Genomic DNA, 18,940 nt, shown 5'->3' with positions numbered 1-18,940 from the left:
GTTTGAATACATCAGAATACTTGAAGAGGTCATGCTGCCTTATGCTGAAGAGGAAATCCCCTTGAAATGGGTGTTCCAACAAGACAACGACCCCAAACACACCAGTAAATGTGCAACATCTTGGTTCCAGACCAACAAGATTGACGTTATGGAGTGGCCAGCCCAATCCCCGGATCTTAATCCAACAGAAAACTTGTGGGGTGACATCAAAAATGCAGTTTCTGAGGCAAAACCAAGTAATAGAGAAGCACTGTGGAATGTAGTCCAATCATCCTGGGCTGGAATACTTGTTCACAGGTGCTAGAAGTTGGTTGACTCCATGCAACACAGATGTACAGCAGTTTTCAGAAACAGTGCTTATACAACTAAATATTAAGCGATTCAAAGGAAAGCAAAATCGTCAAACATTTTTCAGTTTATATAATGAATGTTTGAGTTTGTAAAGAAGAATACAAACACTGCTATTTTTTTGAACAGTCTAATATTCACTTTTCAATTTTTTTTAGAGGAACAACAAAAATTTGATATAATTTTTCTTCATGTTTTGATTTGGAATAGAATGTGTAGTGTTCCCAATGCATTTGTGTGTATGGAAATAAAAGCTATTAGAAGGATTTTGAGCTTTATTCACTTTTTTCAACACACTATTTTAAACACAACTGTATACCTACAAAAAAAATGTCTGATTTCACATACGTTGTCTTGCTGAAAAAGTGTGAAAGTGGTTCTCAAGACAAGACATTTTTTACCTTAATGCATTCCCTGCATTAAGGTAAAAAATGTCCCAGTAGTTGTATTATCCTGAATCCTTTCCCAATCTAGCGCTGTGCCCATCTTCAGAGGCAGTGGTCTCGGTTTATCTCCTCTCAGGACATAGAAGCAGCAGTAAGAGCTATTAGCCCCCGCTGCTGTCAATCAAATCCTGTGAGGAGTGGGGTGCAGGGTAAACCTGCATTGTGTGTGTCTATGGATGCACACAGGAGCACTTGGGAGTGCACCCCCCATAGCACATGGCTTGCTATGGGGGCACATGCAGAAGAGGAGAAGCTAAGACTGCCAGCGGGGGACCCCAGAAAAGGAGTTTTGCAGATGTGCTGTGCAATACTATTACACAGAGCATGTAAGTATAACATGTTTATTATTTTAGGGGGAAAAAATGTATATCCTTTACAACCAACACTTCTCTCCAGTAGAGGAGTTCTGCAGCTGTTCTGTGCAACACCATTACACAGAGCAGGTAAGTATAACATGTTTATTTTTCTAGGAAACACAATCTATTCTTTACAATCACTTTAAGTAGGGAATTTAATTCCTTTATGAAATGTTGGAAAGTGAAATCATAGAAATGAAGACTCATAACAATCCTTAATCTCTATTTAACTTCAACTGCCAGAATTCTGAGCAAGGTATAAGAGATACTACTTGTACACATTAGTAAACTTTTTGTGTACAACATCTACATTGTGCTTTGCACACACAATTCAGATGCGTGAGGAACTCATCAGAAAGAAACGAGGCCAGTATCCTATCAGGGAAGAACTTACCTAAGGGGTACAAACTTGACACATTCCATGGTGACTGGATTCAAGTGAGATGAGCTACCCCTGTGGATTTAAATGGTGGGTTATGTACCTGAAATATAGAGCTAAGGAAGTTACTTGGATGGGTAGCAAAACCTCTTCAACATCAAAGAACAAGTCTAGTTGAATGGGACTAGCCACTACTAGGTAAGATTGAGTATTGTGGATATTATTTCTCTGACCAAACGTAAGGATTAGGCTACTTTCACATTATCCATAGCACAAATGTGGCAAAAAAGCATATGTGTTTTTGCCATGTTTGCAGTGCATTTTTTACAGGACATGTGACTCAAAAACAGCACCAAAAACAAAATGCAAGTGCATTTTTTTATGTATTTATACCACTTTTCTATTCATTTCAATGGGGTGGTGCATTTTTTTTTATTGCACCAAACCTGCACCAAAAATGCAGCAAGCAGGATTTTAAAAAATGCAGTGGACCCACAACGATCAGTGTGACGAGTTCCATAGGATTACATGGTCACATGTTTTTCTTCTGCTTTTTCAAATGCAAAAGCAGAAGAGATCAGTGTGAAAGCAGCCTTAGTAACTAATATTTACCATTGAGATCTAGCTACAGTGCATCTATGTTTATTGGGGATTTTAAAAAATCGTCATGGGCACTTCAGGAACACTTTAGATGTGTCTCTTGAAAGACTAATGGGCATATTTAGAAAGGATTTGTCGATTCTTACATTAATTTATTTACTGGGTAACATTTGCCATATTCATAAAGCATTTTTACTAACATGAGCCAACACATGTCTAGGCTCAGGATCTTCTCTGGGGAGAAGATGAGTTGTATTAGTGGGTGCTAATGTTCAACCTGAGTACAAATATATATGGTAAGATACATTTAGAAGTTAGTTACTACAGAAGTAGCACTACATGCATCTGTTCAGTTCAATGGGTTGCATAAAATTGTCTCTTAAAATGCCAGGAGACCTTTGTACAAAATAGTCAAACACACAATTTATAAAAAATGTTTTACACCATTCTGTTAAAACATAGTAAAGTCAAAAATAAATGCATTGGAGTCACTAGATCTGGGCACCCAAGGCATGAGCCCTGGGTCAGAGACACAGAGGGGTTATTTACTAGTGTGCAAAATATCAGTGTAACTCTGGCAATAAAACTTGGAAGCTGATTGGTTTCTATGCAAAGTTTAATTGAACAAGCTGAAATGAGAAGCTGATTGGCTACCATGCACAGCTGCACCAGATTCTGAGTGCAACAGTTTTAGTAAATTTCCCCAGACTGTCTTGCAACCCAGACTGATCTTTTCACAATAGTGTCTGTAGTACCAGTGCCAGAGCCAGGTGCACAAGACAAGGAGCATACTGGAGCGCTATTCCAGTGATCTCCGCTTGCTTCTAGGTCCCGTGCTGAGTGGCTGGCCGGCCTGAGACATTCTGAATACATGGAGGCAGCCATTTAGCACAAGCACTGCGTTGCATTTTCTGAAAGAATGCAAACTTTCTCTGACTGAACAAGGTAGAACATTGGGGCAATGACGTCACAGGTGACTGAGGCTCTTGCTGCTGGTATAGCCATAGGTACCAAGACTGAGGCATGGGTGTGCAGTGTAGTATGCCAAAGCGGTCTATATACTAGTAGATTTTCAAATGAACATACATTTCTCAGTAAATTTGATGACTGATAAATGTTGTTCAAAAGTCAAAATCTTGTTTGCTTTTAATATCTGATTTTGAAACAAATGGACTTTACAGAACGAAAACCACACACTGTTAGAAATTGAAATGTTACGAGAAAAGTTTTCCATCCTACTCTTTCAAATTTTCTCATCATTGTGGTTGATAAGAAAAATGTCAATTTGAGCCCACTAACTATTCGATAATAAAACAAATGTTCTTAAAATTAAAAATGTCTAACAAAATTCTAGTTTTAGACTTTATTTAAGAACAGAAACAATTGAGTACTGTCCGTGATACTTTTTTTTATTTGCACTAACATACAATTTTGAGGACAAGCTTTCGGGGTATGTCGCTACAATCACCGCAAGCAGACTTTATTTAAGAATGCCTAAGCTATGGAACTGCATTATATGGCCAAGCGTAGGGTGGCAGTGTGATAGTTGTGCAACTTTTCTCTCTAAATGTGCCCAAAAGGTACCACACATCTTTTAAAGTTCTAGCCATGCGCTTGCATAGATGATTTTTACAGAACCTTAAGAGTTCTTGAACAGCTTGTAGTCATGGAAGGACCAATAAATTCCAAGTTGTTTTAGAATGTTAGGGTGTTGCTCTGTGATCTACAATTCAAAAGAAGTTTGGTCTTGTGAGCAAACAAAAACATGGGTAAAAATCAAAAAGGCTGAAAATTAACAACATAAAGGCTCTGCTAGTTCCTAAATACAAAGGCTTACATATTTTTTTCATCAGCAAGCTTGATTGTTTCAGCCATGTAATCATGTAAAATATGTAAAATGTTGTTTGTTAAATAGGAATGGCTTTATTTTTAATTAGATGAAGATTAAAAAAGAGTGCCTTCAATATTAATTATATGAAGATCCTTGTAGAAGTAATTCATGTAGAAATCTAGAAAATGCCTTTTTAATCCCAGTTTACTGAAACTCGTTGTGTCTCAATCACATAATTGTGTGCTATAAAACTTTCCACTATGGTTTCAAATATTTGCTACATTATCTCTTGATTAACTGCATTGGGTGGATGACAAGATCTTTCCAAATTATTAGGGGTAGACATAATTACAAGTGGGTTGAATATTAGAATTACATACCATCCATGATTTCAGCTTTCAAACACAGAAAGTAACGTGACTGGATCTAGATGTAGCACCCTCCTAGATACAGTTGTGTTCAAAATAATAGCAGTGTGTTGAAAAAAGTGAATAAAGCTCAAAATCCTTCTAATAGCTTTTATTGCCATACACACAAATGCATTGGGAACACTACACATTCTATTCCAAATCAAAACATGAAGAAAAATAGATCAAATTTGTGTTCCTCTAAAAAAAATTGAAGAAAAGTGAATATTAGACTGTTCAAAAAAAATAGCAGTGTTTGTATTCTTCTTTACAAACTCACACTTTCACTATATAAACTGAAAAATGTTTGAAGATTTTGCTTTCCTTTGAACCACTTAATATTTCGTTGTATAAGCACTGTTTCTGAGAACTGCTGTACATCTGTGTTGCATGGAGTCAACCCACTTCTGGCACCTGTGAACAGGTATTCCAGCCCAGGATGATTGGAATACATTCCACAGTTCTTCTCTATTTCTTGGTTTTGCCTCAGAAACTGCATTTTTGATGTCTCCCCACAAGTTTTCTATTGGATTAAGATCCGGGGATTGGTCTGGTCACTCCATAAGGTCAATCTTGTTGGTCTGGAACCAAGATGTTGCACATTTACTGGTGTGTTTGGGGTCGTTGTCTTGTTGGAACACCCATTTCAAGGGCATTTTCTCTTCAGCATAAGGCAGCATGACCTCTTCAAGTATTCTGATGTATTCAAACTGATCCATGATCCCTGGTATGCGACAAATAGGCCCAACACTGTAATATGAGAAACATCCCCATATCATGATGCTTCACTGTCTTCCCGGTGTACTGTGGCTTGAATTCAGTGTTTGGGGGTCGTCTGACAAACTGTCTCCGGCCACTAAACCCAAAAAGAACAATCTTACTTTCATCAGTCCACAAAATGTTGCGCCATTTCTCTTTAGGCAAGTCAATGTGCTCTTTGGCAAATTGTAACCTCTTCAGCACATGTCTTTTTTTCAAGCATTTGCGATCATTTTCTGCACTTCTTTATATGTTTTCCCCTCTCTAATCAACTTTTTAATCAAGGTACGCTGTTCTTCTGAACAATGTCTGGAATGACCCATTTTCCTCAGAATTTCAGAGAGAAATGCACTGTAACCAGCATGGACAACATCTGCTGCCTTCCTTCCTTTAATAAGGGCAATAATTGCCACCTGTTTTTCAAAGAATGAATGACCGCGCTAATAGAACTCCACGCTGCTATTATTTTGAACATGCCCCTTTCAATTAGTGATTCAATTACACAGAATCAGCAGCATGCATGTCATGACTGTTGGGTCTGTTGGATTTCTATTACTCTACTACACCTGCTAGTAAATTATGCCATGTAGAAATATCATTTCTACCAAAAACAGTGATTGATCAGGTTAGTGATGTCTGACTGCTATTATTTTGAACACAACTGTACATAGCTCTAAAACTCCTTCCTCAATAAAACTTTAGTCAAGTGTCATCAGAATGTAAATCAGAACATACCATAATATATTACATGGAACAGCTAACAAACTTTCCCACTCAATAAAATTCCCTCCTCACATTTCATCTCTCAGTCTTGTGCCTGTGTCTCTGCCCACCTCCGACTCCACGAGTCAGCTTGCCTTTTTCTTGCAGAGTCTCATCTCCTCTCTACAATCAGATCTCCTGTGTCACACATTTCCTCAAGTTAGCTTACCTTAGTATATGTTCTTATTGCAAGTCACCTCTGCTACCTGGGTCCTCCCACTTCACCCTCCTAACTCTACTGTTCTTTTTTTTTACTCCCACTTTCTTCTCACAAGACAGCCCTTTTTTTTCTTAATTACATCTCTCACTTTCCATGCACAAGACCTTCTTCTGCTGCCTGCTTCAACCACCACCTCCTCAAAACCTTGCTCTTCTTCTTATGGCTGCATCTCCACCCTCCCCCTTGAAAGGCAGCTTTCCTTCTGCCACATGCCTTTCCCATTGAAGCCTACTTTTGGTCTTCTCACTGCCCCTTCTACTTTTTTCCTCCTCACAAGTCAGCTCTCCTTTTCCTGACTGCATCTCCCATCTCTTCTTTGCAAGCATGCTCTTCTCCTTTCTGCAATCCAATGTTTTAATGTATTATTTTGCCTATTAAATAATCTGTCTGCTGACCATATACAGTGTCTTGAAAAAGTATTCATACCCCTTTAAATTTTCCACATTTTGTCATGTTACAACCAAAAACGTAAATGTACTTTATTGGGATTTTACGTGCTAGACCAACACAAAAGGTGGCACATAAGTGTGAAGTGGATGGAAAATGATAAATGGTTTTCAAATTTTTTTACAAATAAATATCTGGAAAGTGTGGCATGCATTTGTATTCAGCCCCCCTTACTGTGATACCCCTAAGTAATATCTAGTGGATCCAATTGCCCTCAGAAGTCACCTAATTAGTAAATAGAGTCCACCTATGTGTAATTTAGTCTCATTATAAATATAGCTGTTCTGTCAAGCCCTCAAAGGTTTGCTAGAGAACATTAGTAAACAAACAGCATCATGAAGGACAAGGAACATGTCAGGCAGGTCAGGGATAAAGTTGAGAAGTTTAAAGCATGGTTAGGAGATAAAAAGAAAAAATATCCCAAGCTTTGAACATCCCACAGAGCACTGTTCAATCCATCATCTGAAACTGGAAAGAGTATTGCACAACTGCAAACCTACCAAGACATGGCCGTCCACCTAAACTGACAGGCGGGGAAAGGAGAGCATTAATTAGAGAAGAAGCCAAATTGCCCATGGTAACTCTGAAGGAGCTGCAGAGATCTAAAGCTCAGGTGGGAGAATCTGTCCACAGGACAACTATTAGTCATGCACTCCACAAATCAGGCCTTTATTGAAGAGTGGCAAGAAAACAGCCATTGTTGAAAGAAAGCCATAAAAAGTCCTGTTTGCGAGAAGCCACATGGGGGACACAGCAAACATGTGGAAGAAGGTGCTCTGGACAGATGAGACCGTGAAACATGGTGGTGGCAGCATCATGTTGTGGGGATGCTTTTCTTCAGCAGGGACAGGGAAGCTGGTCAGAGTTGATGGGAAGAAGGATGGAGCCAAATACAGGGCAATCTTAGAAGAAAACCTGTTGGGAGTCTGTAAAAGACTTGAGACTGGGGCTGAGGTTCCACTTCCAGCAGGACAACTCTAAACATATAGCCAGAGCTAGATCAAAGCATACTCATGTGTTAGAATGGCCAAAGTAAAAAGTCCAGACCGAAATCCAACTGAGAATCTGTGGCAAGTCTTGAAAATTGCTGTTCACAGACACTCTCCATCCAATCTGATAGAGCCTGAGCTATTTTGCAAAGAAGAATGGGCAAAAATGTCACTCTCTAGATGTGCACAGCTGGTAGAGACATACAGCTTGCAGCTGTAATTGCAGCGAAAGGTGGTTCTACAAAGTATTGACGCGGGGGGCTGAACACAAATGCACGCCACACTTTTCTCATATTTATTTGTAAAATAAACATTTTGAAAACCATTTATCATTTTCCTTCCACTTCACAATTATCTGCCACTTTGTGTTGGTCCATCACATAAAATCCCAATAAAATGCATTTACGTTTGGTTGTAAAATGACAAAATGTGGAAAATTTCAAGGGGTATAAATACTTTCAAGGCACTGTAGTATACTGTGAGTCTTTTACACATTTATTTTGTCATGCTTTGTTTCAGAAACATATATTTGTCAAACAAATATAACATAGCACAATTTACAGAATAACATTTCTACACTAGTACTAGTTTTAATAACATACAATGGAAGCGATAGCCATCATATCTCAACACCACATCCAAGGTTATGGCCAAATACATGGTTTATGTGACTATTTACGTGTTACAGTTAACGGCTAAACGTTTTTTACCTTAATGCATTCTCTGCATTAAAGTAAAAAAAAACTTTCATGTTCAGCTCCTCCAGACCCCACCACCCCAAATACTTACCTGAAGCCAATCTTGATCCAGTGCAGTCCCAGAGAGCAGCAGTACTGCTCTCTCCTCACAGGAACTAAGGGAGTTAACTAGCTCCTGCTGCTGTCAATCAAATCCTGTAAGGAGGGAGGGGCAGGGCCAAGCTGCACTGTGATTTGGCTCCCTATGGTGGCACACGGAGAAGAGGAGGAGCTGAAAGTATCAGTGGGTGACCCCAGAAGAGGAGGATCAGAGTCAGAGTCACTCTGTGCAAAACCATTGCACAGAGCAGGTAAAAAGAACATTATTAAAAAAAAAAACCCTTTATTATCACTTTAATCTGGTCACTCAAACAATCAATCATAAAAACCTCATTGTTTATTATACATATATAAAAGCATTGTATAAAAAGGATATACAAGCTATTGTTAGGCAAATTAGTATATAAACAGTGTACATATACTTAAGAGTTCAGCCTGTTAAGGATAACTATGACACCTATTCCCCAGCCACTGTTGCAATGCTTGTGGTTGATGGTAGACTCGTGATGTGTTTTGCATCTGCTTTTTCAAATGTCCTGTGAAGAGTATATCTAAAGATAAGATTTAAAAAGCACATAAATCAAGCATGATGAAGCCTATTTCACTTTGTCTATATCATATGTACTTAAAAAAAATAACCCTTTATGAGAACAACAAAAACGTATCTCACAAAGGAGATAGTCCTATGAACACCCATATAACCAAGGCATATACTTCTAATACTGCTGCAGAAAACAGGGAAAGAGTTTATACTCCCTTTGTTTACCCAAGGGTTTTGTGTTGAATCCATATCATAAAGTGAAAAACCTCTAACATTATTGAGGAAGTGAATCCTACATTTCATAAAAAGGGAATAGCCATTATTTATTTATATATATATAAAAAGTTAATTCCGTTAAGGATATCTATGACAAGTATATGTATACCCTGTTTATATATTAATTTGGAGAGCCTGTGCATAATTTTGCTTATATATGTACTGTACTGTAATAACAATGGGGATTTCTATGGTTGCACCTGTGAGTGATGATTATTTTTCTATGAACTAACTCTAGTTTTAGTTATTTGTCCAAGATAAAGTCACACAAATGACAAAAGTTGCTGCAACAAGTGAATGAAAATAGGAAGCCTTTCAGCAGGTGTTTCAGTAATGCCCCCACTAAGTTCCCATGTTTCTGTTAAAATACTTAAAGTATTCTGCATTTCACCTGCTTCTGATATGATCAGTAGCCCCTCCACTAAAGTAATTTTTAGATTTATGATGCCTATTTAATTTGTGGAATGTATATATTACCCTTGAATTCTAAGGCTTTATATTTGAAATTACTTACCACTCTATTGACAGTCTATGCAGGGCAGAAGACAAATGTCTTTAGCCACTGTGTGCCAAAGATTCTGTGAGTCATAAATGGGCAGCTGTCAACACCTCCAACTCTCATAGGCATCAGCATTAAATTTGAAGACCCTGTAAACAGGTGCGACAGGACATGTATTCTAAAATTGCGTGTGTGTGTGCGTGTGCGTGTGTGTGTACAACTTGATAAAATCAATTCTTGAACACAAGTTAAAGTCAATGTAAGACAAAAATTGATAATCCAGTGGCATTTCCTATACCATGGTTACAGTTTAGTAAACCTCCACTCACCCTAATTTTATTCCAGTAAACTTGATGCTTAGTCCCACATATCCTTAGCTGTTTGGACTTACTTTAAAGGAAAAGTTCACCTTTCGTAACATGTTACACCCATATTTAGGGTGTAACATGTTACATTCAGACCGGCCCCAGCTGCCCGCTTTGACAGCTAGCGGGGGATCTTCTCCACCCTCATTAGCTGTCAAATTAAAAAAAAAAACTGTGGCCGTGTGGGGCTCCGCCCACATGGCCACGTCACTCATTCACAGTCATTTGTGAATGAGAGACTACAAGTCCTGACAGTCTTAGCGGCTGTCAGCTTGTAGTCCACAAAATAACTACCATGGTGCTGTGGTAGTTCATTAATTCTTCCTGTCAGAATATCTGCTTGGCTGTACATCCCATATGGCAAGCAGATATTCTGACAGGTCTACAGGAGACCTACATGGCATCAATGATCTTCTGATCGCTGGTGCAATGCTTTACAGGCTCCTTGGACAAAAATAAATGCACATTTTATTACCTGCAAAAACTGTGCATTTATAATTTTTTCCTAAAAAGGTGAACTTATCATTTAACCATGATTCCTTATGGCCCTAATCCACTATTGTAGGTTCCAGAAAACCCATAGCAAATAAAATGGAATTTATAGAACTAAGCTGCCCAAACGTGGCACTTTACTGTCCTGCGTTGCCTACTCAGGGGTCCAGATTCAGATCTTACCCATACCTACAAATTCCAGGGTGTCAGAGCATGATGTCAAAATATCCTTCCAGATAACAAAAGGATAAAAACAGGGTACAATTGTCCTAGAGTTTGCTACTTTTTCAACAGATAGATAGACCCAAGCAGAAATGAAAATCAAAAGCTTTATTAAACAATTGGTTCACAAGTTTATTTTATAATTTGCCATGGTTTTCCAAGATAAACCACTGATTTTCCAGAGCCTGCCCACTTGTCTTTAAATATGAGCTATATGAAATACTGTAAAGCACTGACTGGCTACTGGTGTATTGTAGCATCCATAATGCACACAACCCTAAAATCCCCCCAAAATGCAGCTAAAAATTAAAAACTGCACTAGAATATATACTATAGCTAAACAGAAATACCCATACTTATATAAATTAAATCTGACTTGTCGCAAGCATGAATACCCAAATCGGTTGGTGTATTGTTCGGTTTAAGTGCATTCAAAATTACCACAGTAGAAGACCAATTTATCACAGAAATCTATAGTCTGGTATCAGTTACCCCCTAGGTTTTTGCAAGTAAATAACTTACGCTATATGTTTCTATAAAGACTAGAGTTTTTACTGGAGTACCCGAAAAAACAGTATGTTTACTTAAAAATAAAAGTAGGAAAATGTAAGTTCTGAAAAATAAAGCAATCAAACTAGAAAGTAAAAAACACACAAAATAATAACTGCCACAATTAACAAAAAGGTATAAATATATATAAACCAACAATAGAATTAAGGTTTTCCAGCAATTTATCAAAAAGAAATATTGTCCTGACAAGTAGGCCAGCACAGTGTAATAAAGTGTTCTCTGCACAAAATATAATGTGGCACCATATAACCTGGCAGCAGTGTTTTGGAAGAAAAATCACACTTTTACAAGAATTTAGGCACCTTTACATGCATCAAGTGCTTGGGTGCTAATTTAATTGGCCAAAATAATAATTTATTCTTCCCACTGAAATTAATTAATGCTCAATCGCTAAACGCGCCTAGCCCTAGCCTCAAGCACCTGCCACTAAATGCTGCTAAAATCCTGTGTGTATGGACACATAGGCTAACATGCGGGGGAATTTATAGGCAGGAAAAAAAAAATGCCCATTGCTCCTAAAAGAGGCTGCAAAAATGCCGAGTGTGCATGAAGCTTTAAGTTAAACTTTAGAAGCGCCTCCAAAATTAAAACAGTCTAGTTAGAAGACCCATCATTTGATGAACTGCACCGAGGCCAGCCCACAGTCCCAGCTTCAGCTGGGGAGCATCAACAGCTTTGAACTGTGTGATAATTTATACTGTAAGTCTATGTGATCATATCTCAGCTTAGTTGGCTGGAACATTTACACCATTGGTGAGTACTTAAAGTAAACCGGTCATAAATATACAGCTGATGCTGTTGTTGACCTGTTTGAGAAGCTGAATATTCAGCTCCCTAAGTTTCTGCCTTCACTTAGAAAGCTGCCATCTACAAACAAGTATGCAGGCAATGAAATCAGATTTTCAAGCTTGTTCTGTGCGATTGACTTACTAATTGAAGCCGGAGGATGGGGAAAACCATCTAAAACTTGCAGCTTTCAAAACAAGTTGATTAGATTGTGCCCACGTAATAAGACAGGTTCACTTTAACAAAAGCATTATTTGAATTTAAGATGTTTATGCAACAAAAATTATATTTAAGAAAAACAAACACTAATTCTGATGGTGTGCACACAAAAATGTTGTCCTTCCAATACTGGGAATTCAGAAATTCTTGTTTCTGTGTTGCTCCTTACTAAAACCCAGGACCCCGCATTCAATTTATCTGGTCTCTCACAGTACACAGAACATGGAAATGCAATTATTTTAGTAAATATAAACTGCTAAATACCTTATGTCATCAGTAGTTAGAGCAGTCTTGTGACTTCCATCAATGTCCAGCACAGCACTAGTTAAAGCTTATAGGAGGAGTTCTCATTCTCTTCTCACTGCTCTATGAAGCTGCAGGACCCCTGACCCTCTGTCTGGACAGTGCTGATTGGCCCTGTGTTGATCACAAGCACCCTCCCAAGCAAAAGAAAAAAAACCACTCTAGCAATGCACACTAAACTGAGCATGTGCAGCTTGCCCCCAAGGCTCTGATCCATCAGGAGATGAAATGGGGGAAGGATTAGAGAAGACAGGATCAAAATCCTTTTTACACAATGCAGAGGATAAACCCCTTATGTTCCACAGTGGGAATAACAAGCATGCTTTACTGCATATCTAGATTGATTTTACTGTTGTGGGTTTAGTAACGCTTTAACATATTACAGCAGAACAGTTGAGACGTAAAAACAAAAAAAAAACTGCAGTGGCAGCTTCCCATGCTCTGATCCTGTATGAACACTGCATTTACGTAACAGTGCTGCCAATGGGATGCTGGTAATATGTTTGCATGTTCGCTGCTCTAATGTTGCAAAAAAAAAGAAAAAAAAACTGTAAAAAAAAAAAAGTAATGATTTCAATAACTCCCTATTTTAAGCCATATCTGCATTTTCAAAAAGAATGCGGTTCTTCTGTAATGATTATATCAAACTTCATGACCAAGAAGGTCTGAATACAAATTATACAATCACTCTGCTTAGAAAACACTATGTACACAACATATTTTTTTGCATACACTATGCAAAATTACCATCACCTCTTTCCCTGTTAAACATTTCTTGAAAAAAAAATAGCTAATCAGAATTATAAATATTCTTGCTTACTGAATAATTAATTTTCAAGGAAATAATACAGTTTGGTGTGAAAACCGATTTTAAAACCTAGTGTCATCTCCAGTAAAAAGGCAAATCAATCACTCAGCCTTCCTTAGAATATTAAAACGGGCTAATAAATCTAAAAGAAAACTGGCTTTCTGAATAGATCTGCCCAGCAGTGAAATTAAACAATGCTGAATTTACCTTTTCCTCAGCTTACTATGACAATAATACATAATAGGCTTCAGTCAGCTATACAGCTAGCTCACATGCATGATAAAACCTGTTCAAGGTTTACTGGCCCTCTTAAAAAATCATATTTATGCATTATACACTTGAGAAGCATTTTGACCTCAAAACACAGAAAACATCCCAGAGCCATCTAATTACACTTGGAAAAATGTACTGTTTACTAGCTAGATAATAAATTGTCCAAAGGAGTTTATTAACCCACATCTTGCAAGCAGTAGTTTCCATATTCACAGGGAACCATAGACATGTTGCTTGAATTATGAAATGGGATACACAATACAGTAAAATTATCATGAGGCAGCCTTGAAGGCCAACATCCCATCAGTGCAACAGCCCTGCTGTAAAGCCTTAGAGTATTCAATCACACGCATCATACAATGAAGTAGCTGGTGATATCAATGAGAGAGGAAAAAAAAAAAAATTATATATATATAATTTTTTTTTTTTTTTATATATATATATTACACACACATATACATACACACACACTGTATATCGTGCTTTCCTGGTGGATAGTATAAAAGTTTGGTTGAAGTAAGCAACAAATCCCGAAAACCAGTCTTTGTTCAGTAGTGTCAGATGCCTATGCGGTTATTTACTCAACTTTCTTTCATCTTTACTCAGATGTATACTGTGCTCTGGAGTGCATGACACAAGTATTATTCCATCTGTCCACACCCCTCCTCAAATTTGAAAGATATTCTTCAGGTTATTCTCCACTCAGTATACGCTCTATCTCCTCTAAGCGCTTCAAAGCAGCGACTCTTTTATTTTCAATGTCTTTGATTTCTTTTGTTGATTTCTGCTTTATTTCTTTGTCTGTATTTTTCTCCTGATGACTTTTAGACTTTACAGGTCCTTTGTTTTTTGTTTTTATCGGTGGACTAGTTTTTGGTATATTGCTTTCCTCTTTCAGTTTTTCAGACGGAGTTTTTTTTTTTCCTGTCTCACTATTCTCCCTCCCTTGTCCTTCAGATGATTTTGGCGAAGCTGTTGCTCCGGGCACAGCCTGTCCAGCATTGGCAGCATTTAGTGCCATTATTTTACCCCGCACTATGCTGAGATGACGTTGTATGTATTCCTCATGGGGGGCTAAGGCTAAGGTTTCGACAAGGCACCTTTCAGCTTTTAAGAGATCCCTCTCCTCAAAATAAACCACACAAAGATTATGTTTTCCTTGGACATTTTTGGGATCCATTTCTATAATTTTTTCAAAGCATGTTTTAGCTCCTTTGATGTCTTTCTTTTGATTCATGAGGATGTCCCCTTTAAGTATAAGTCCTTTAATATGGTCCGGGTAATGCCGAAGTAGCTCATCCAGGACAGGAAGAGCCTCCAGTTCCCTTGATGTCTGGGAGTAAAGAAGGGCCAGGTTAAAGAGTGCACTTCGGAAACCATGCTGTAACCGTATTGCTTCCTTCATCCATTTTTCAGCCTCTAAATCCTTTTTCTCATCCATTGCTAGCATTCCCAAATTAAAATACCCATTTGCATCATTTGGCTCTTCCTCAATATAAGTTAAAAGTCTTTTCTTGGCTTCTGGTCGTAGTTTAGGGTTCCCTAAAAAAACCCACAAAAAAACAGTACTAAATAAATTAAATGCATAAAAGATAAATTAAAAAATAATTAAAATGTATTAGACACACAATGTTTCAATAATCTTTGTAGATCCAGAAAATGCACAAACAAATATTTACCATAATATATGTGGTCAGGATGGTAATAGGTAACAAATTAAAGCAGTATTAACACCTCCCCCCCCCCCCAATGTAATACAGTATAATTACTAATCCTTAGTCCTTAGATGTGGCTGTGTTTTTTTTTTTTTTTTTTAAGCCTCTTTTTTTCCCCCGTTTAGTTCACCTGGTGATCCGCCCAGTAACACTGCCTCTGCCCCACCTCTATTCTTACTTAGTCGTGTAATTCTTTATATTACGTGAATGCATTCACAAAATACAGAGTTTTCTGTGAATGGACAGCGGAAGGGAAGGACAGTCAGGCACAAATTAGCAGCATCTCTCGGAGTAACAGGAAAATAGCCATGACGTGTACCCGGAAGTCCATAAAACTATCAGTTCTAAATAAAGAGATAAGTCCATTGTAAACCAGCATATTTTAAATAGTAATATAATTCTTAGAACCTTCTTTAAATATTTTTAGACACAACCAGCCCATTATAGTTATCTTCAAAAAGGATTCCAAAATGTGTACACTTATTTGGTTCCTGTACTTTCAAAAGGTATATTGCAGAGGTAATATGTAATGTCCATCTTATTTATTAGGCATGGGCAATGCATAGCTATTAAAAAAAAAAAATTCCTGGAAAGTCAGATATACATGCTTCCAGAGTCAACCAGCTCAGAAACGTGTTTCTCCTCTAATGTACTCCTTCCTCTGCAGATCAGGATGAAATAAGTTCCATGCTCTGTGATGAATATAGTGCAAGTGCAAGACTTCTGTTGTCACCAGCTGGCACAGATACTTGGTTACATGTACCCGCAGATTAAGCTGAATGCCACTTGAATCCTTAAAAGTATATGTGAAACCTCAATTTAAAATAGAAAGGCAAACATTTGTACATACAGTGATCCCTCGTTTTTCGCTGTTAATGGGGACCAGAACCTTCCGCGAAAGCTGAAAAACCGCAAAGTAGTATTTGCCCCCAGGAATTTTTGTGTATGCGGGTACTGTACAAGAATGTTTTAAATATGTAAACAGTATTCATACTTTACTCATTTAAGACAAAAATTACAACAGTACTGTATACATATTTACTTAAACGTGCCAGTGCTAATTACAATTATAATTACATCATGGACAAGACTGGCGAGATACAACAAGAAAAGATGCTAGGTGAGGCTGCAATGATGCGCAGACAATCAACTCACAGGGATAAATCCACTCGTACTCTTATTGGTCGATGTCACACTGGAAACCAATCACGCGCCTTTATGAAAGCCCGTGGTATGTACAGTACTCTGAGTCAACTCATCTCTTTGGTTAACATGCACGGATCTCTCTCTCTCGCGCATCAACATGAAACAATGCTCCTTTCCACATTGTGGCTGCTGACCCGCGAAGCACTGAAGCCGCAAAACATGAAGCGCGAAGTGGCGAGGGAACACTGTACATACATATAACACATATTATAAATCCTTTTTTCTTATTTTTTTTTTTTTAGTATATAAAGTGATCACACAATCTCTGTTCTTAGCTGCATAAAAGGGACTTAGAGAGTTAGGGGAGGAGAAAAAGCAGAACACTGATCTTCCCAGTGAATGGCCTTGCAGGGGGACATGTCAGCACAAGACTGATCATTGTAGGACAGGCAGACCGTGCTCTCAGCACAGCCAGAAAAGGGAACATGCTGAGATGGATGTGCTCTCATGCCTAACATGGTCAGTATGAAATAGGAAAGCAGGGGGACTGACAGGATTACCAGGTATTTCACACAAAGGAAGAAATACAAAGAGAACAGGACAAGTACATGGCACAAGAGGCACATATCAGGAATATGAAATGTTTGGATAACGTATTCTTTAAGCTTTGAAGATAATCTGTCCGTAGCGATTTCAAAGGATTTACCTTGCAAAAGAAGAAAAAACAAGTAGTAGGCCTTGCAAATGCAAAGAAAATCCTTGGATATATAAAAAAAGGGAGATACTAACAAATACTGCTAATGTAATAATTGTCTCTAATTGTGGAAAAAAGATATCTTAACCGCTTCGCAACTACGCTATAGCCAAAATACGGCTATAGAACACGCCCTCTGCGCGCCCCCAGCGCTGTCGGTGATGAGGTTAAAGGCCAATTAGTGACTTTTTACCACGTGATCAGCTGTGTCCAATGACACAGCAGATTACCGAGTAAATACAGTTGCAGGATTTCGGCAGCAGCATAAGGAAAGTACTGCCGATAACTGGCATAAATAAATGTGACAGGGGAGATCTGCATTGATCAGGGCACGATTTATCAGTGCCCTGATTATCATTGCCCCCCAGCAGTGCCGCCAGTCGGTGCCCATCATTGCTGCATATCAGTGCATTATCAGTGCCTCCTCATCAATGCCCACCAGCTCTATTTATGTGAAAAAAATTATAAATATTTCATATGGGTACAGTATTGCATGACCGTGCAATTGTCATTCAAAGTGCAACAGCATTGAAAGCTGAAAATTGGCCTGGGCAGGAAGGGGGTGAAAGTACCCGATAGGCAACTAGTTAAAGTGTATCTTTGGTCAAAATGTAAAAACATTATAATAATTTCTTTATTGAATTTCAATTATTTCTAGCCTACTAGTATTAATCTGAAAGATTTGACGTTAGTAAACTTACTTTGTGAAGAATCCCACACATTTACTTCCTTAAATTCTGTGACACGCATTCACTAGGTCCTGTGATAAGGCAGTGCTATGTCATAGAATTCACAGAGCCTGCCTTCTGATCTACAAAGATGCTAAGAGGAGGATTTTCATGAGGCAGAGTTGGTACAAGAATCACTGCTTGCTGGCAACAAGGCACCATGGGGTATGTAGTCCTTAGAAATTGAATGCATGCAGGGATTCAAGGAAGGGATGGCTAGCAGACAGAAGCAATCACAGCATAAAAAGGGATTTTTCAAGCAAACTTATACTGGATTGTCAAAAATAACAATTGTTTGTATTGTTATTACAATGCCGATATATTTTAAATGAAAGTGTATGCTGTGACTACAAAACACCTTTAAAGGCATTTTAGTTAACTTAAAAGAACACCTATGCCCAGACTTCAAACATTAAAGTGAACCTTTCTTCCAGAATTTAATATTTGTTTCCTGCACCTCCCCCCTTCCACACAGTATAAAAGCCTAGGCAAGAATGATGTGTCCTTGCACCTTAAGCATCCTGGGATATTCCAGTTACATATTCCAGGAGGATCAGGAGTAGGGACACACGATGGCCTGAAGGTGGACCTGACCATGTGTCATTGGTGGCTGACTGCAAGAACCTAGAAAAGACAGTCAGCTCCTGAAGACTTAGTAAAGAAAAATGTCAGCGCTGGGCATTGCCTATGGCATCAGAACAGCAGATCACAGCAGATCAACACTGGATTCGCTTGGCAGGTGAGTGTTTTTTATGATGAGAAATCCACATAACAGGAGAGAGAGGGGAAAGAAAATAAACTCACAGGATAGGGTGAAGTCCCTTTATAACTTATTTACATATGCTTAAAAAGCAGTAAAATTATTTGTGCAAGTACATAAATTAATGGAATTTCTTTTTTTT

The 18,940-nt window shown here is 38.2% G+C and overlaps 1 protein-coding gene across 1 annotated transcript in view; it reads right to left on the bottom strand.

Annotated features, from left to right (window-relative positions):
* Window positions 1-10,829: 10,829 nt before the first annotated feature.
* Window positions 10,830-18,940, bottom strand: part of TMTC3 (transmembrane O-mannosyltransferase targeting cadherins 3) — a 119,393-nt gene continuing 111,282 nt past the window's right edge. The window contains exon 15 of the mRNA XM_089652422.1: window positions 10,830-15,237. Within this exon, the coding sequence (XP_089508548.1) occupies window positions 14,387-15,237 (851 nt within the window). The 3' untranslated portion in view covers window positions 10,830-14,386. The remainder of the gene's footprint in view (window positions 15,238-18,940) is intronic.

This window comes from Staurois parvus, unplaced genomic scaffold, assembly GCF_062004578.1.
Source record: "Staurois parvus isolate SC_StPar_1 unplaced genomic scaffold, SC_StPar_1.0 ptg000025l, whole genome shotgun sequence".
NCBI lineage: Eukaryota > Metazoa > Chordata > Amphibia > Anura > Ranidae > Staurois > Staurois parvus.
This window is presented reverse-complemented; position numbering and strand designations above follow the sequence as displayed.